This window comes from Choloepus didactylus, chromosome 5 (assembly GCF_015220235.1).
Source record: "Choloepus didactylus isolate mChoDid1 chromosome 5, mChoDid1.pri, whole genome shotgun sequence".
In the NCBI taxonomy this organism is placed as follows: Eukaryota; Metazoa; Chordata; class Mammalia; order Pilosa; family Megalonychidae; genus Choloepus; species Choloepus didactylus.
The window spans coordinates 38,868,952-38,887,492 of record NC_051311.1 but is presented as its reverse complement, the minus strand read 5'-3'; the positions used below and the strand labels follow the sequence as shown (position 1 = coordinate 38,887,492).

At 58.8% G+C, this 18,541-nt stretch overlaps 1 protein-coding gene across 1 annotated transcript in view; it reads left to right on the top strand.

Moving 5' to 3' along the window:
• The window catches only part of LOC119533928 (SCO-spondin-like), a 60,753-nt gene that overhangs the window by 24,558 nt on the left and 17,654 nt on the right, over nucleotides 1-18,541 (top strand). The window contains exons 48-75 of the mRNA XM_037835866.1: nucleotides 55-127; nucleotides 1,098-1,155; nucleotides 2,433-2,609; nucleotides 2,959-3,102; nucleotides 4,448-4,618; nucleotides 4,697-4,861; nucleotides 5,725-5,904; nucleotides 6,037-6,159; nucleotides 6,325-6,454; nucleotides 6,585-6,710; nucleotides 7,008-7,099; nucleotides 8,055-8,228; nucleotides 8,526-8,690; nucleotides 10,274-10,526; nucleotides 11,547-11,593; nucleotides 11,787-11,957; nucleotides 12,296-12,427; nucleotides 12,569-12,714; nucleotides 14,119-14,213; nucleotides 14,438-14,490; nucleotides 14,702-14,923; nucleotides 15,047-15,217; nucleotides 15,341-15,420; nucleotides 16,616-16,785; nucleotides 17,259-17,305; nucleotides 17,422-17,613; nucleotides 17,710-17,880; nucleotides 18,131-18,331. Coding sequence (XP_037691794.1) covers nucleotides 55-127; nucleotides 1,098-1,155; nucleotides 2,433-2,609; nucleotides 2,959-3,102; nucleotides 4,448-4,618; nucleotides 4,697-4,861; nucleotides 5,725-5,904; nucleotides 6,037-6,159; nucleotides 6,325-6,454; nucleotides 6,585-6,710; nucleotides 7,008-7,099; nucleotides 8,055-8,228; nucleotides 8,526-8,690; nucleotides 10,274-10,526; nucleotides 11,547-11,593; nucleotides 11,787-11,957; nucleotides 12,296-12,427; nucleotides 12,569-12,714; nucleotides 14,119-14,213; nucleotides 14,438-14,490; nucleotides 14,702-14,923; nucleotides 15,047-15,217; nucleotides 15,341-15,420; nucleotides 16,616-16,785; nucleotides 17,259-17,305; nucleotides 17,422-17,613; nucleotides 17,710-17,880; nucleotides 18,131-18,331 — 3,929 coding nt within the window. The remainder of the gene's footprint in view (nucleotides 1-54; nucleotides 128-1,097; nucleotides 1,156-2,432; nucleotides 2,610-2,958; nucleotides 3,103-4,447; nucleotides 4,619-4,696; nucleotides 4,862-5,724; nucleotides 5,905-6,036; nucleotides 6,160-6,324; nucleotides 6,455-6,584; nucleotides 6,711-7,007; nucleotides 7,100-8,054; nucleotides 8,229-8,525; nucleotides 8,691-10,273; nucleotides 10,527-11,546; nucleotides 11,594-11,786; nucleotides 11,958-12,295; nucleotides 12,428-12,568; nucleotides 12,715-14,118; nucleotides 14,214-14,437; nucleotides 14,491-14,701; nucleotides 14,924-15,046; nucleotides 15,218-15,340; nucleotides 15,421-16,615; nucleotides 16,786-17,258; nucleotides 17,306-17,421; nucleotides 17,614-17,709; nucleotides 17,881-18,130; nucleotides 18,332-18,541) is intronic.

Below are 18,541 nucleotides of genomic sequence, written 5' to 3'. Positions count from 1 at the left end.
TGGGTTCTGAAGGTGGGAGAGCCACTGAAGCCCCTTGGTTATTTTTCTTCCCAGGGTCCATTCCACAGCCAGGACCCTGGCCCTCGCCTCCACCCAGCACAGACAGCTGGTCTCCCAGCCCAGGGAGGTGAGTGAGAAGCTGTGAGGTGTGGAGTGAGCTGTGAAGGGTGGATGAGGGGGTCTCATGGCTGCACCAGCACAGCTGCAGCCCCCTTCAGTCTTCCTCCTCCTCCTCACGCATGCAGTCAGCATTTCATCCATTTGTGTTCCCTGGGGCCTGAGAACCTTCTCAGGCTAGCTGGTGCTAGGGTGGGGCCGGGGGCCCGGGAGATGAATGGAGGAGCTGAGAAGCACAGGCAGAGTGCCTGCCTGAAGGGGTTTGGGAGACGGGAGAGGCCTCAGCCCCAGGCAGTGAGGTTGTGTCCCCAGGGGCAGATCTGACATATCAGGTGCTCAGAGCCGAGAAGAGCACTGTGGCCTGGAGTCCCCAGAGGGGACTGGATGACGGAGGAGTAGGCTCAAAGAATGTCCGTAAAGTGGAGAAGAGGGGTCGGGGCATTTCCCACTGGGAACAGCCTGGTGAAGAGCCCAGAGGGGGGGAATGAATACAGGGCTCGGGCACACGTGTATATGCGTGCGTGTGTGTGCATGTATGTGTGTGCGCATGTGTGTGCATGTGTGTGTGCGCATGTGTGTGTGCATGTGTGTGTGTGTGTGCATGTGTGCATTGGGGAAGGAGGGCAGGGAGTTGGGGAGGCAAAAGCTGAAGTGCATTCACCCTGGGGGGACAGTGAGGACAGGGCCCCAAGCTCCCTGGGGCTGGTGGGTCAGCACCTGTGGGTGCGGAGCCCAGAGGTGTTAGCTCACCTGACCTGTGGAAGAGGTGGGCTCCACTCCTCAGTGCTGCCCTGGCTTGGGGGAGAGAAAGAAGGGAATATGGGGGGAAGGAGAAGGGGAGCAGGGTACCTTGAGCACAAAGAAGGCCTGTGCTGCATCCTTGATGGGAAAGAGTGGCTGAACCATGAACAGAGGCATGTGTGGGGAGCTTCCCTCTGGGCTGGGGGGTGGCTGGAGGGCTGAGCCTTCTCCCTCTGCAGGGTCTGGCAGAGATGGAACGCTGGCATCCCAGGCAGGGGTCACCCAGACCCCCCACAGGTATGTGCACAATCTCCAGGCCTCTTCCTCAAGCCCCCCCGCCCCTGCCTGCCATTCAGCGCAGGGGGGCAGTTGCATCTCAGAGCCTTAAGTCCCCTGACCCACAGCCTCCCCTCGGCTGAGAGAGAAGCAGGGGAGTCAGGGTAGGAGACACTGGTCAGCTTGGACACTTCTGGATTCCGGGGTGTGAGGCCCTGGGGAGGCCTGCAGGTGAGGACTGCCATCCGGCCCCAGCCTGCGCACCCCCTGCTCACACAGCCACACAACCAGGCACCTCTCTCTTGAGTGTTTGCTGGAAGCAGTCGTCTCTAAATGGTCACAGGGGTGAAGAGGGTCACCAAGGTAACCCTAAATCAGATGAGGAGGCTGCTCCCTGGCTGGTCGTGTACTAGCCTCCCTGGGACCACCTCATCATCACCTGCATCTTAGCCCCGAGGAGACTTGTCTTCACGGAGAGGCGGCCAAGAGGAAGGGAAGGACCCCTGTGTGCATGTTGGGGTAGGGATGGAGGGGTCAGGGCAGCTGGGTCTGAGTCCTGGTTCTTTCTCCCCTGTGTGATGTTGGGTACGTCCACCACCTGCCTGTGCCTCAGTTTCCTCATCTGTGAAATGAGGAGCTCTTGCAGATGAGCTCTGGGGTCCCTTCCTGTGAGTGCCAATGAGGGAGGATGGAGTGGGCCATGGGTTTGTGTCTTTTGTGAAAATCAGCTAACTTGTCCTTCAGACCTTAACACGTAGAGCCACGCGATGAGTTATAATCTCATTCAAAGTCAGGTTTTAGAAAAAAAGCTGTCTTTGAAGCAAATCTCTCACCCAAAATGAGAGTTTCAAAGACCCTTTCATTGTAGCTGCCAGGAAACTCAAAATCAATTTCTGTTAACAGTGGTAGCAGTGGACTCACCCTGAGTCACTGGCAGTGTTTGCTCCTGCTGCTGCTGTGTTTAAATAACCTCTATTCTCTTTCTTACGAAATATCTTATGATAGTGTATATGAAATTGGAAGCTGCCATATTGTCTTCAGTAGAGTAGAATCCAAATCTTAAATCAAAACTAAACTTTTTTTTGCTTTTAACTAAAACTCCCTTTGTACTCCATGGAATACCAAGTCCCATTTCCTTTTTGATCTGAAGCCCCCTTGAAAGTTGGGGCGCAGGCTGGGGTGTCCCTCCTTACCCTGTACCCCCCAGAAACCTGGCATATCATCTCGCGGGCTTGTGTCCACTGCCCCTCATGGGAAAGGAGCCGGGCAGGCCCCACCCCCGACTCCTGCACCCACAGGGAGGGGGCCAGTGAGTCCTGCCCCAGCCTCCAGGGCTCCTCACCCGAGTTCTGGGGAGTCGGTGCAGATGGAGACCACCTCCCCAACACCCCAGCCTGGGGCCAGGACCCCACAACCAGGAATGGCTGCCGTGACCGTGCTGCCACTGCACTCCGTGACGCCGGTGGCCCCTGCAGGTGAGATTTGTGGCCTTATACCTGCAAAGCCTGTTCTATCCCAACAACTACCCTGTGAGGAGGCAGCACTCATTCTCTTCACACATGAGAAACAGAGGCCCTGGGAGCTCAGTCGCGTTGCTCAAGGTCACACAGCTCAGGGTCAAGTTATAGGTAAAGGACCAGGCCTTGGCCCCAAGCCTCCTGACACAGTTCATTATTTTTCCATTATCCCAAGAGAGGCAGGAAGTCAGGACCCATCAGATGTTAGGAGGAGGCGAGGTTAAGGGATGCTGGGAGGAGTGATTGAGGGAGACAAGGAAGAGGGCAGGCCAGGTGCCTCGGTCAGCTGGCTTTGTGGTGCCCACAGGCCAGAGTGTCCCCCCCGGGCCCTTCCCGCCCGTGCTGTGCAGCCCTGGCCAGGTGCCCTGTGCAGTGCTGGGCTGCGTGGAGCCGGAGCAGCTGTGTGACGGGCAGGACGACTGTCTGGATGGCTCTGATGAGCGGCACTGCGGTGAGCACGGGACCCTGGAGGGGTCCACAGGGTATTGTCTGATATCGGGGGCAATGACAGGAGGGCTTTGGGTTTCAGGAAGGCCCTGCTCCCATTTGTAGCTCCCATGGGAAGTGCCTGTGTCTTATCTGCTTGGGCTTAAACAACGAGGATTTGTTGTCTCACGGTTCTGGGGGCTACAAGTTCAGAATAGAGGTGTCGTCAACATCGTGCTTTCTCCAAAGTCTGTGGCATCCCATGGTGGCTTGCCAGCAGTCCCTAACTCAGTCTCAGCCTCATCACATGGCCATCTGCCTCCCTCTGTGTCCAGTTTCCTCTGCTTGTAAGGTCTCCAGTCATATGGGGTTAATGTCTGCCCTGATACAGTTTGGCTTTACCTTACCTAATAGGGTCCTTGAACATCCTGTTCAGAAATGAGTTCCTCTCCACAGGACTGAAGGTTAGGATTTGAACATGTCTTTGTGGAGACATGACTCAATCCATAATAGCCTGGGAGAGGCTTCAGGTGGCTGGAAGTGAAGAGATACAGAGTGGGTAAAAGCAACCAGGAATGTGTGTTTGTTTGAGGGGGGATTGTGAAGAGGGGGGAACGGGAAAGGCCTTGGATCCTGGCCTGTTTTATAAAACCTGCCAGACCTTGGAGAGGCTCACCCACCCACCTACCCATCCATCCACCCACCCATATTCCCATCCATTCAGCCATCCACCCATTCATTTACCCATATTCCCATCCATTCAGCCATCCATCCATTCATTCACCCATCCACCCATCCATTCACCCATCCACCCATCCATTCACCCATCCATCCATCCATTCACCCATCCACCCCTCTGGATATTCACCCATCCATCCATCCATTCACCCATCCACCCATCTGGATATTCACCCATCCATCCACCCATCCACCCATCCACCCATCCATCCATCCATCCTAAGTAGAGCCCTGTGGTCAAAGCCCATGGCATAAAGTCTTCCAATCAGGAGAAGAGAAATCAAGGGCTGGCCCATCAAAGGAGGGGGCACCACAGGGAATCCCACTCGGGAAGAGGGATAGACTACTCTTCTAGAGGCTCTGATGTCTCCTGGGATACTCCTTTAACCTCTGACATGTAGAAAGACTATGTGAGAGACTGTGTAGACCAAAAGAACCCACGATCTCACACACACGCAAGTGGAGGGAAGCCTGTGCTGGGCGCCAGCTGTGGAGGCACGTAGAGGAGGGGAAGCTGGGACCTCTGGTCAGCAAGCTCTGCTCTGCTCTTGGCCTGAGGTTGAAGGGGCTCAGTTTATCATCAAGCCGGGAATAACTTGAAGACTCCCTTCTCTCCTTTGCCTCATGGGCAGGGAGCACCGAGCCCTTCACGGTGCCCACAACGGCTTTGCCTGGGTGGCTGGCCTCACGAGCCACCTGCTCCCCGAGACAGTTGAGCTGCGGCAGCGGGGAGTGCCTTCCCGCCGAGCAGCGCTGCGACCTGAGGCCTGACTGCCAGGATGGCTCTGATGAGCACGGCTGTGGTAGGCACTGGGACAGGAGGGGGCACCCTGAGGGCCCGGCTTCTGCCTGGGTTCCAACCCTGTCCCATCCCCCTGCAGTGGACTGCGTGCTGGCTCCCTGGTCTGGCTGGAGCAGCTGCAGCCGCAGCTGTGGGCTGGGCCTAGCCTTCCAGCGCCAGGAGCTGCTGCGGCCTCCCCTGCCTGGGGGCAGCTGCCCACTCGACCGTGTCCGCAGCCAGCCCTGCTTCGTGCAGGCCTGCCCAGGTAACTTGGCACCCAGCCTCTCCTCGGGAAAGCCTTTGCTCCCGGAGGAAACTGGGGACTGGAGGCCCCTCGGGTGGAAAACCTGGGATTAGTACCCCTCTAGATCCTCAGCAGTGTCCAGGCTCCCTTTCTGTGACCCTAGGAGGGCAGTCTTCATTTAATGCCACAGCCTCGTGCTAGCAAAGGGCTTGTCAGGAAACCTGCATTCCTGCCCCTGTCCCTCCTTTCCAGCCTAAGTGGCCCTGGATGCATCCCTTAACACGTTCTGGTCTCAGGTTCCTCATGTGTATACACAGGGAATAACAGTAATTCCCGCCTCCGAAGATGCTCACGAGGATTAAATGAGATGATGTGTTTGAAACTGTATGTCAGATGTTAACTGGCTGTGCAGCTTTTCTCCGGGCTGCACATTGAAAGCCTTGTACCCCTTTTGTCCTGTGAATCCGGGGAAGTAGTCCCCCGTTCCTTCTCTGTGCATTTAAGAGGGGGGTTTCCCACGGGGGATTCCCTTCAGTCCCCCCGTCTGACCTCCTAACCCTGGATTCTGTCCTTCTGTTTCTATTCTGCTGCCGCGGAGAGCAGCCTCCACCAGGGGGCGCGCTGCTGCGGGTTTCGCACAGGCCCTAGTCCTTTTCTGATGGACCAGAGCCTTTGTCCTGGAGACTTTCCCCAAGTTCTCACCTCCTATGGGAGGCTTCCTGGGAGACATGGAGGAAGCTATAGAGTTTCCTGGAGCGCTGCCGGAAGCTGCCTTGCTGGTCCCTGCACAAGTTGAGGGCCTGCCCTGGCTCCACCCACCCTGCCCTCATTTTAGTACAGTCTCTGCCGCCAGCTGGTCAGTTGCTTTCTTCCTTTCCCCACAGTGGCGGGGGCGTGGGCCGTGTGGGAGGCCTGGGGCCCCTGCAGTGTCTCCTGTGGGGGTGGTTACCGGAGTCGCCGGAGGAGCTGTGTGGACCCCCCACCCAAAAACGGTGGTGCCCCCTGCCCTGGGGCCTCCCAAGAGAGGGCACCCTGCAGCTTGCAGCCATGCAGAGGTGGTACAGGTAAGGGGGTTAGGGAGCTGGGCTGGGGGCAGGAGGGAAGCCAAGGGGGGAGGCCCCACGTGGGTGACACCGTTGGGGGTGGGTCTCCAGGCCCCTCGGCGCCCACCCCACCTGGTGCCCATCTCCCACCAGACTGCGGGCTGGGCCGCGTGCATGTGAGCGCTGAGCTGTGCCAGAAGGGGTTGGTGCCCCCGTGTCCACCCTCCTGCCTGGATCCGGAGGCCAGTGGAAGCTGCAGTGGGCAGTGTCTGGAGGGTGAGGCAGACCTAGCAAGCCAGGGTGCTGTGGGCAGAGCCCTCGAGGGGGGCATCTCTCCCCTCACCCCCGTCAAGCCCGCCAGCCCTCAGTCTCCAGCCTCCCCTCCCTGCTGTATTCCCATCTCCACTTGGGAGTCAGTGCCATCCTCCCCCACACCCCCAGGATGCCGCTGTCCCCCTGGGCTCCTTCTCCATGACAGTCGCTGCCTGCCCCTCTCCCAGTGCCCCTGCCTCGTGGGCGAAGAGCTGAAGCACCCAGGCCTGCCCTTCCTCCTGGACAACTGCAGCCAATGGTGAGGGCATACACGCCTGGGGGCACCTCTTGGGCAGAGGCAGCCTGGGGGGAACTGGGAGGCCCTGGAGTTGGGGTGGGAACCGTGAGGCAAGGCTTCCCCCAGTCCTGACTTTCTCCCTCCCCTGCAGCATCTGTGAGGAGGGGGCTCTGCGTTGTGAATTAGGGGGATGTCCTGTGCACTGCGGCTGGTCAGCCTGGACTTCCTGGGGTCCCTGCGACCACTCCTGTGGCTCTGGATTGAGGGCCAGGTTCAGGTGTGCAAGAGGGAGCAGGGAAGGTGGGAGAATGCAAAACGGGAGAAGGCAGAGAAGTGTGGCACAGGAGAAGGGCAACGGAGTTGGGAGGAAGACACTGGAGGGTGCAGGGAAACCCTGTGCGGGACTTAGCAGGGAGCAGAGCCAGTTGGGCGGGGCAGGTGGCGGAGGGAACCACAACCAGTGGGCTTGGGCCAAGGTGGACAGGGCAGTGCTTGGATGGTGGAAGGACAGCAAAGGCAGGTGCGAGGGACTAGGGAAGAGGACAGCGGGTGTCCAAGGCTGCCTCTCTCCCAGGTCCCCCTCCAATCCTCCCGCTGCTTCTGGGGGTGCACCGTGTGAAGGAGACAGGCAAGAGGTGCAGGCCTGCCACATGGAGTGCGGGGCAGGTAAGGTCAGGGGGCTGACACAGGAGCCCGCCCACCCTTTCCTGTGCCCTCCATCCTCCTTGCAAAGCCCTGCTTCAGGGACAGAGGGCTTGGCCCCTGCCTGGCCCCTCAGGGTGGGCGGTCTGGCGAGTCAGGCCTTGGACTGGACTTGATAGACTGGGCCTCAGTGGGGGAGAGGGCGCCTCCTCCCCCAACACCAAAGAGCCTGGGAACCACGAGCAGGCTGGCTGGGGTGCAGCAGGGTGTCTGCAGAGCAGGGTGTGGGAGGTGGATGTGGGGGAGCCCGTCAGTAGCACTTAGAGGCCAGATTAAGGAGCCTGGGCATTCACCCTCGTTCCCTCCTGCATACCCCTCGGCCAGTGCCCGTGCCAGTGGCAGGTCTCTGCAGAACCGGCGGGCCAGGGCCTGTGGGGCCAGGTGGATGGGGCAGGGGAGGTGGGGATCTGGGCATGGGTGGCTGGGGTCCGGGCCAGGCTGTGGCCGTGGAGAGGGACGGAAGGGCTGCTGGGGAGTGGCTGGGCAGGGCTTGCTGCTGGGTTGCCTCTGAAGGTTCCAGTTCAGAAGCCTGAAAGAGGGATGGTATGTAGAAGGGTCTGGAGAAGCTCCTCTGGGGAAACATGAAGATGGGGTGAAGGACACATCGAGGGCCCACAGACAGAGGTGTGGGAGCAGAGCCGGGGACCAGGCCTGGCGGAGGCTCTGCTCTGAGCCTTGAGATCTGGGGCCCAAAGCACCTTGGAAGGAGGGGGCCTCGGTCGGCATCCTGGGAAAGAAGAGGCTGCACTCCAAGCCCAAAGGAGCCCTCCCAGTTGGCGCTTGCCCTTCCCTGGTCCGCACAGCATCTCAGACCTGACCCTGCGTCTCCTGATGTTCTGACTCCAGGCCCCCCAACCCTCCCAAGCCCACCAGGACCCTGGGCACTAGGCCTGTCTCCCTGTCTCCTTCCTCCCTCCAGAGGGGCTGGGCTGGACGCCCTGGTCGCCCTGGTCCCCCTGCTCCCAGAGCTGCCTTGCGCTCGGCGGAGGCCCAGGCTGGCGCAGTCGTTCCCGGCTCTGCCCCAGCCCCGGGGACACACCCTGCCCAGGAGAGGCCACCCAGAAGGAGCCCTGCAGCCCTCCTGTGTGCCCAGGTATGCCTCCCTCTGTCCCCAGGGTGGCTCCAGGCTGGGGTGGGGCGCAAGGGAGACCCTGTGGGCAGGTTCTGTATACTGGGGAGGGGGTGGTTGCTGTCCTAGGCATGGGCGGGGGCGAGGGGTTGGAGTGAACCTGGCCATTTTCCTTAAGCTTCCATCCCCCCAGGAAGCCCAGCACAGGATCACAGGGTAGGCCCAGCCTGAAGAAGTGTTGGGGACAGTCCCAGAGGTCTGGATGGGGGTGGGGGCCGACAGCTGACCCTCCCACGTCCCATCCTCTGCTCTTCCTGACAGTGCCAAGTGTCTGGGGCCTGTGGGCTCCCTGGTCCGCTTGCTCGGCCCCCTGTGATGGAGGCATCCAGACACGTGGGCGCAACTGCTCTGCTTCAACCCCCGAGGACCCCGAGTGCCGGGGACCCCACAGCCAGACCAGGGACTGCAACATGCAGCCCTGCACAGGTACTAAATTCCCTCCCCTTTCTGCAGCTAGGCCACGTCCAGGCCAGCGGGCTGTGGATTTTGTCACACACATGCCCCCCCCCCCCCACCGCCATGCTTCCACTGATGTATCTGGACCCCTTCCTCACCTTCGCCCACCTCTGGCTTCTGGCTTTAGGGCAGGGGATTCCCTGTGCTGAGAGAGACTGCCCGACTCTCCTGTGTCACCTCAGCTCCCTCCTCCAGGCACGGGCTGGGGCCTGAGGTCCGGCTCTGTGCTCTTCCTCTGGGGCGGGAAGGCAGGCTTCTCTGAGGAAGCCACGCTGACCCCTGGGTGGAACCCACTCACGGCAGAAATTGTAGGGAAGCAGAACTAGCCCTTAGAAGCCCCTGGTCCCCTTCCTTGCTCTTCCTTCTTTGAGCGCTCCAGCTGGCCCAGTGACGTGCTCTCCCATTCTGCCCTCAGGAACATTTGCATTAAAGCCAAGCAAAGCCACGAGTCTTTTTTTCTTTTAATTTATGTAATGATCCATTAGAAATAGAAGAGCTAGTTATTGAAAGTCTCTGGGAAACATCTGTATTGAGTGCTTCAATCTCTTGAAAGTTTTCCTATTTTCATAACTTTAATACTGTATCATATTCATTTAGTAGTCTTTTCTTCACATGGCATAGTTTTTTTATTTTAAACTTTAACATATTTACATAACGATAACTTTCAAAGTACGATTTCACAAGTAGTTAGCAAACTTCAAAGAATGTCGTGGGTCATGGTTCCACAACTTCAGCCATTTTCATTATTGTAAAATATAACATACATACAGAAATGTGTCAACTCTTGATTGTTCGGCTCAATAAGCAGTTATATAGGTAATTTCAAAAATTGTTGTGGATTACAGTTCCACAGTCTCAGTCCCTTCCTTATCATGCAATACAAGGTGTATACAGAGTCAAGGCGCAATTCAACAAGCAGCTATAGAACAAATCCCAAAGGATGCTATAGGCTACAGTTCCACCATGTCATTTACCTCCTTCCAGCCATTCCAAAACCACAGCAAACAAAAATGTATATATGATTATATAAAGTTTCAGCATTCATAGACCTTTGTTAAATATTATCTTGTCGGTTGCTACCCCTTCCTCTTACTTAATCTCTTTCTCCATCTTCAGGGGTGTCTATGTAGTGAGCACCCTAACTTGTTCATATTAAAGGGGGTGTCGACAGTATGGGGATGGGGGCTGCATCTGATTGTTGAACTTAAAGAGGCTGTTGCCTCTGGGTTTTAGGACTTGTCTGTTATAGGAAGAGTCTGGTGGATTTAAGTTTCTGAGAGATAAAACTCAGTGAGTGCATCTTTTATAGAATCTCAAAAAGTAGTCCTGAGGACTACTTTTTGTAAGGGCATGGCATACTGAAAGCCACGAATCTTTACCGATGACATTCCGTACACTAGAGTAAGCTGCAGGAGTGAGAGGAGGGAAAGGGTCTTCCTGGGTCTCCTCAGTCCTGCCAAGTAGGCTGTCCGGGCCCCTGCAAGTTCCCCTCTGCCACACACCCCACCCACATCCCCTGCCCCTGCTGAGACCGGCTCTGTCTTCCCATCCAGCCCGGTGCCCCGGAGCCATGGTGTTCCGCTCAGCTGAGCAGTGCCACCGGGAGGGGGGTCCGTGCTCTCAGCTGTGCCTGGCACGGGGCCCAGGGGTGGAGTGCATGGGCTTCTGTGCTCCTGGCTGTGCCTGCCCCCCCGGCCTCTTCCTGCACAACACCAGCTGCCTGCCCCTCAGCCAGTGCCCCTGCCAGCTGCGGGGGCAGCTGTACTCACCGGGGACAGTGGCTCAGCTAGACTCCTGCAACAACTGGTAGGCCACGTGCGCTGGGGGCGGGCGGGCCCAAGAGGGTGGGTATCGGGGAGGGGGCTTGGTGGCATGAGGGGTGGGCAGGCATGAACTGCTTCTCTAGACTACACACACACACACACACATACACACACACACACGCCTGGGAGGGCTCATCATGCCTCCATTCCCTAAACCTGCCAGAGCAGCGGCACTGGTGATGAGGTTCTGTCTTCCCTGGCAGGGCAGGCAGTCTGTACAGAATTATTATCCCCATTTGGCACATAGATAGACTGAGTCTAGATGGGTGAAGTGTTTTATGATGGAACTGGAGACTGGAAAGGAGCTTCTAATCTCTCCTCCCAGTTTTCTCTTTTTCTTGTTCTGAAATATAATTCCCTACCTGGGATCTGCTTGATTCCGTCTCGGAAACCTTCGAGCGCCCGCTACTCAAAGCTGGCGCCAGGCTCCGCCAGCAGAGGGCGCTCTAACCCCCGCCCCACTCTGCAGCTCCTTCCTTCGTTTCTCTCCCGTCTCCCCGCCCCAACTTCTTTCTTCACTCTCCCTCCCTCCCCTTTCTCTCTCGCCTTTTCTCTCTTAGATTCTCTTTCTGGTACCTCCACGTAGTTGACAAATAGGCTGTAAAGCATTTATTGGAAAAAGTACCCAGTTTCCCTCCCTAGGGGATCTCCAGCCGGGAGCTGGTCCTTCTCCCTGGCTGCTGCTTTACCCTGAAGAGTCACACACAGCTATTTCCAAACAGTGTCTAAAAAATACTAGCAGAATATGAACTATAAAAAGGTGATTCCTTAGTGAAACTGGGGTGAAGGGCAGCACAGTGCTTGGGGCATGGTGGGAGCCCACTGATGTGGGACGGGGGCCCTGGGTGAGGGCCCTGCCTGGGTCCCATCCTGAAGCTCGGGTGGGACCTGGGGCACGCAGTTAACTCCTCGGACCACCTCCCGCCGCAGGGCAGGGACACGGTGCTCCCAGGGGCAGGGGCTGGTTGTGGCCGTCATGCTCGCTGGGCCCCTCTCTCTGCAGCACCTGTGTGTCTGGCGAGATGGAGTGCACCTCCCAACCCTGCCCAGGTACCCCAGGCTTGGGGCCCACGGGAACCAGGGGTGGTGGCGGGTCCTCAGGGACCACAGGGGAGCTGGCACCTTCAGAGATGAAATCCAGGAAGTGGTGGTGGTGCTCCCTGGGAAAGGGTTCCCTACCTTGAGATAGGGTTACAGGGATGATGTGGTTTCACAATACTTGCTCTCCCGGCTCTGCTGGCAGTGGCCTGTGGCTGGAGTCCCTGGACCCCATGGAGCCCCTGCAGTCGCAGCTGCGATGTGGGCATCCGGCGGCGCTTCCGGGCAGGCACTGCACCCCCAGCTGCCTTCGGCGGGACTGAGTGCCAGGGCCCCCACATGGAGGCTGACTTCTGCAGCCTGCAGCCATGTCGAGGTGAGAGCAGAAACGGAGATCCTGAGACCTGTAAAAACCATCCAAAGAGAAGCCAAGAACGCTCTCAATTGCTTCACTCCAGGACCCTATGAAATAGAGTTCATCCCCCCAGAGATCTTCTCTAGTATAGCCACCCCTTCTCCCCCAATCCTCCCTAGTGTCCAGCCCAGAAGAGCCTTCCTGGGACCCCTGGGGTGACGGGGGGTGATGTGTTGCTGGAGGTGACCTAGGGTGTCTAGGAGCAAGAGGCAGAGGTGACGTGGATTTATTGGTGAGAGGAGGAGTAGATTCCTGTGTCTGGAAGGCAGGACCTGCAGTGACCTGAGTGCCATCCCCAGGTCCTGGCGGGGAGTGGGGCCCCTGGTCACCTTGCTCCGTGCCCTGCGGTGGTGGCTACAGGAACCGCACCCGAGGCAGTGGCCCACACAGCCCTACTGATTTCTCTGCCTGTGGTCTGCAGCCCTGTGCAGGTGAGGGCTGCCCTGGGAGCCCAACAGTCTCCAATGCTCATCTCCACCCAGCCCAGGACCCAGGGCACTGTCAATCCCAGGTTGGGAGGCCAGGGGAGTGGTGGCCGTGCCTGGCTGGGCTGTTAACTTCTGTATCCCCAGGGCCAGAGCCTGGTGTGTGTCCCAGGGGCAAGCAGTGGCTAGACTGTGCCCAGGGCCCTGCCTCCTGTACAGAGCTCAGCACCCCAGGAGGGACTAACCACACCTGCCACCCCGGCTGCTACTGCCCATCTGGGACTGTCCTGCTGGTGAGTGTCCTCCCTGCCTGGCCATAGCCAGGACCTCCTAAGGAGCTGGGAGCCCTGGGGTGGCAGGGAAGGGACAGGCGTGGCACCTGCCAAGGCAGAGCCAAGGATATGGGGCCGGAGACAGGGAACCCTGCAGACTTGAGCAAAGAGCACTGAACTCGGAGTTCTTGAATGAGCTCTGCCAGGAACGAGCTGGGTGACCTTGGGCTAATCTCATCTCTCCCTGGGCCTCCGTATTCCCAATGGTAAACTGGGCAATGGGTCAGAAAGGTCCTTACGGCCTGTGCCTGCTCAAGCTTTCTGTCCTCTTGTGTGAACACCAGTTATTTATTGAGCAGCTACTGTATGCCCAGTCCTGGGCAGGGCTACTCTGGGTGGGGTGGGGGGAGGCTCTGACCTCAAGATGCTTCCGGTTTTGGGGAACCAAAGCAAGAACCCCTAGAATGAAGCTATAACTATCAGATATACAGGGGGTCAGCTATGGGTGTCGTAGCACGTGTCCCAGCTTGGTGAGGGGTCAGCCACAGGAGCTTCTCACAGAAGGCGGTTCTTGACACAAACGTCAGAGATCAGAGAGTTTGGAGAGTGGAGGGTGGTGGGAACCAGGTTGGAAAATGCCAGCGGCATGGGGAAGTGCACACACAAATTTGTGGAGTGATGGGGAGGGGTTACAGAGAAGCCCCTGTCCAGTCCTGAACTTGGTGTTGCAATTAACAGATTCCAGTCGGATCTGGGTTCAGATCATTCTTCCATGATTAGCTCTGTGATCTTGGGCCGAGTAGTCTCATGCCTCAGTTTCTCCATCTGTAAAACTTGGGTCAATAAGACATTGCATGAAAAGTGCTTATCCAGTGCCTGGCACATACTTTTCAATACATATTGACATTTTTTTTTTAAGGTGAAATTTGCAACACATACAATGAACTGTTTTCATATTGATTTTTAACCATATGCTATTGGGTGGTGTTTCTTTCAAATTTGAGATAGTAGTGACTTCTGTTCAAACTCTTCTTGTGCACATAGTTTTTCTGTTTTTATTTACTTGATGAAAATGTTGATTTTTTTTTTTACAACGTTGCAGTACAAATTGCATGTCTTGCAATTTCCATAGTTGATTTCATGGGCATTTGACAGTTCAATCAGTTTCCTGCAAATGAGGATTATCTTTTACACTCAGAGTTGGGGGTTCACGTCCTTCCCCCCATCCCGTGGTCCCTGCACCTGAAGCTCTGCTTATGCCTGGAGGGAGGGGAGTGGGAAGAGCTGGCATCCCTGGAGAAGGAGTGTGGATGGCATTTGTGGGTGGGGGCCCTAGGAATTGGGTTGCTGAGCTCTGAACAGAGAGGAAACCGGCCAAGCCATATGGGAGCCTGAAGATGACGTTGGATTTTTTTTGTGTTCCAGAACAATGTGTGTGTGCCCACCCAGGACTGCCCCTGTGTCCACGGGAGCCGCCTCTATCCCCCAGGCAGTACCGTGCTCCGTCCATGTGAGAACTGGTGAGGCCACACCCCTGCACTGACCCCGTGACCCCGAGCACCCAGCTCTCCCTCCTCACCAGCAGGCAATGGCCTCCAGGCTGCCACAGAGTTACCCTCTCCCCGACAGGCTCGGCCGCCAGGACTCCGCGGCTGAACCTGCCTGCACCCCCTCCAGGCACCCCATCCCCACCTTCGCTCTCCTCCCTCCCCCCACACCCACTCTCTACTTGCTCCTCTCGCAGCTCCTGTATCTCTGGGCTCATCACCAACTGCACCTCTTGGCCTTGTGAGGCGGGTGAGAAGAGGGGCCCCTGCTGTTGACCTTCACACCCTGTTTCCTCTTCTGGGCAGCCGTGGGGCTGGGTTAATGACTCGGGAAGGAGAGCCCTAAAGGGGGTGGAGGACGGGGTGGGGAAGGTTTGTGTAGCACACTCTACCCGAGCAGCCTCCTCTAGCCGGTGCTCGCTGCCTTCTCCTGCTCCCCTACATCCTGTGCATCTCCCCAGGCCAGCCGGCGTGGTCACCCTGGACCCTGTGGAGCGAGTGTTCGGCCTCCTGTGGCCCCGCCCGACGCCACCGGCACCGCTTCTGCTCCAGGCCCCCCCGTGTGGCCCTGCCCAGCGAGGTGCCATCTGACGAGGCGCCGCTGCCCCCGCTGACCACTCCCGTGCCCCTTTGCCCAGGCCTCGAGGCCGAGGAAGAGCCCTGTCTGCTGCCGGACTGTGATGGTGAGGGCCCACCTGGCTGAGACCCCCGTCCTATGAAGCCCAGAGGGGCCCCTGTGCCTGCAGCTCCCTGCCACCAGGCCTCAGCCGAGCCCCTCCCCACTCCTTCCTGTGTTCTCCCCCCAGGAGCGGGAGGCTGGGGACCTTGGGGTCCCTGGTCAAGCTGTAGCCGGAGCTGTGGGGGCGGCCTGAGGAGCCGGACCCGAGCCTGTGACCAGCCCCCGCCCCAGGGACTGGGGGATTACTGCGAGGGGCCCCAGGCCCAGGGGGAAGCCTGCCGGGCTGTGCCCTGCCCAGGTACCTGCTGGTGGGGGTGGGGGGTGCAGGGAGCAGAGGAGGAGGCGCTGGAGGAAGGATTAAAGGGAGGGGGCCAGGCCGGATGACCCCCACAGCTCTCCGCCTGCCCTGTCTCTCCCCCAGCGACCAACTGCTCTGCCATTGAAGGGGCCGAGTTCAGCCCCTGCGGCCCACCCTGTCCTCGCTCCTGTGATGACCTAGTGGTGAGTCTGGGCTCCCTGGCCTGCCCACCTGACCTCTGACCCCAGAGGTCACTTTGCAGGGATCCCCAAGCCCCCGTTCCTGGGCAGGGCTGAGGCTGTGGGCTCACAGTCTCTGCTTGGCTGGTGCTGTGCCTCCCCACACTGGCAGGGAGGGGTTGGGGTGTTGGTTTTCAGATATCAATCAGTGCACATCAGGTACGCTCTTTTCCAGAAGGATAATCGGCCTCACCCAGCCACCTTGTCTTCATTACAGCAAACACTTTTCAAATTAAATTTAATACCAAAAACAGCACAAACACATAGGAAGGAGGAAAAACATCCCATCATATCTTAAACACTGTAAACATTTTAGTACAGTGTTTAGTACATTTTAGTATATGAACTCTGTGTGTGTGTGTGTGTGTGTGTGTGTGTGTGTGTGTGTGTGAATGTTTTTCAACACATTTCCTGTGCACCTGCTCAGGCATCGTGGAGACAGAAGGCAGCAAAATCAAACAGGGTCCCTGTTCCCATGGAGCTTTTGTTCTGATGAGGAAGATAAACTACAGGATGGGGCTTTGAGACCCCAACATTGAGGGGGAGTATCTAAGGGAGGTCAGGGAAGGCTCCCCAGAGAGAGGAGCAAAAAGACAAAGAAACCCAAGAAAGTCACTTTAGCCACCAGTACACAGCCTCTCCCTGAGCACCCAGCTCCTTCTCCAAATGGCCTCTCTCCAAACCAGCTTTCCAGGTTCCCTGCTCCCCAAGTTCTAGGCAGCCTGGGGGGTGCCTTGGTTCCCAGCTCACTGAGCCAGCATGCACTCTCAACCCCTGGGAAGCATGGTCTTTCCTTTGGGGGACGTCCGGCCCCAGATTCATTCCCACCCAGGGAAGCTGCAGGGACCCCCTCACGGGCTGCCCCTCTCTTTCCTCGCTCCTTCCCAAGGGAGCCGCGTCAGAAGCTCTGGCCTGGCTTTCCTCAGGGACTCGCAGGAGGTCAGTGGATGGGGTTGCCACCCTTCCTTTCTTCAATCTACAAAGTAAAAACTGTGGCAAACATAGAACTCAGCAACATCTGTACTCTCTCCTTCTTCCCGCCCTCCCCCGCTCCCAGCCTCCCCTGTCATTTTGTGTTCCCTCCCAGGGGTCCTCTCCCCGCTCTGGCCACGTGTCCATGTTTAATGCTGACCGATGCTCTCCCCCGCTGTCCCCCCAGCACTGTGTGTGGCGCTGCCAGCCCGGCTGTTACTGTCCCCCGGGCCAGGTGCTGAGTGCCGACGGGGCCACCTGTGTGCAGCCGGGACACTGCGGCTGCCTGGACCTGCTGACCGGGGAGCGGCACCCTCCGGGCGCCCAGTCGGCAGGGCCCGAGGGCTGCAGCCAGTGGTGAGAGCAGGGGGCACGCTGAGCACGCAACGGCAGTGATGTGGCTGCTGGTCTCTTCCATGTGTTTGATCTCTACAGCCCCTGAGAAGATGCAGGGCAGGCACCCAAAGCCCTATCTGTCAGATAGGGAAACTGAGGGCAGCCGGCTCCATGAGTCTACACTGGTGGCGCCTGCCGAGGGCTGGCCATGTGCTTTAGGGGTCGGGGTTGGGGGCAGGAGGGGAAACATGGGGTGTCTCCTCCTTACTGTCTGGACCACACAGTGGGGCTCCTGTAAGGCTGGAGGACGTGTAGCAAGGTCCAGGAGATGCTGGAGAATAGGGAAAGGGTCACGACCCCAGTCCTTGGAGGGGGTGGGGGATGTAGGGGTGCAGAGGAAGAGAAGAAGGGAGCCCAGGAGGGGTGCGTGTGAAAGTCAGGGCTGAGTTGCTGCCTCTTCCCCCCTGGGTCTTCATCCTCCGCCCACCACCTAGCACCTGCCTGGAGGGAAAACTGAATTGCACAGACCTGCCCTGCCCAGGTATGTTCCCAGCTTGGAGAGAGGCAAGGAGACGTGGCCCCAGGGCTGGGAGAGGGGTGCTGGGACTGGGGAGGAGAGGCCTCTGGCTCCCAGTGCCTCCCATTCTCCCTTCACAGTGCCTGGAGGCTGGTGCCCGTGGTCTGAGTGGACGGCGTGCTCACAGCCCTGCAGGAACCAGAGGAGGGTCCGCTCCAGGGCCTGCACCTGCCCCTCACCCCAGCATGGGGGGGTGCCCTGTGCCGGGGAAGTGGGGGAGGCAGGGGTCCAGCACCAGAGAGAGACCTGCCCCAGCCCCGCTGCCTGCCCAGGTGCGATGTCCCCACGAGGCCCCAGACACCCACTCTGGCCCCATGGCCTGGCACCCCCCAGCCGTCCTAAGCAGATGCTTCTGTCTTCCTCCACAGCGGATGGAGCCTGGAGCCCTTGGGGTCTGTGGTCTCCCTGTGATGCATGCCTGGGGCAGTCCCACCGGAGCCGGGCGTGTAGCCAGCCCCCCACCCCTGAGGGAGGCAGGCCCTGCCCCGGGGCTCACGTGCAGAGTCGTCCCTGTCAGGACAATTCCACCCAGTGCACAGGTGAGGGCTCCAGGCAGAGGCCGAGGAGGGTCCCTTGTAAATCTAGGGAGACCCTGACTCTGACCTCTGACCCCCCCGTGCATACACATGCCTCTCACTCTCTTTGAGGGGCAGCCCTTAGCTCACCCTGTGGACCCGGGACAAGGGAGAAGGTCCGGGAGGGTGGTGGGCATGGCAGGAGGGGTTGCCATCTGAGCCTCGGGATGAGCCTCCTTTTCCTCCCTCCCTCTCTGCTTCCCTCCTGCCACAGACTGCGGGGGTGGTCGGGGTCTCCTCCCCTGTGGGCAGCCCTGCCCGCGCTCCTGCCAGGATCTATCCCCCGGGAGCATGTGCCAGCCAGGCCCCACGGGCTGCCAGCTCAGCTGTGGGTGTCCCCCCGGCCAGCTGTCCCAGGACGGGCACTGTGTGCCCCAAGCCCACTGCCGCTGCCAGTTCCAGCCTGGAGCTATGGGTCAGTGCCTCACCTCCCTCACCCCCTCAGCCCGCCAGCGCATCCCCTGCCCGGGATCCCCTGTGCCTCTGCCTGTGGACCCACCTGGGCCATAGTCTTCCCTGCATCCTGCAGGCTGGTCCAGGTTGGAGGCCTCCATCTCCCATGGCCAGGAGGAAGGGGGACCTGGGAGTGGGGAAGGGGTTGATGGGGCACAGTCCAGCTGTCTGG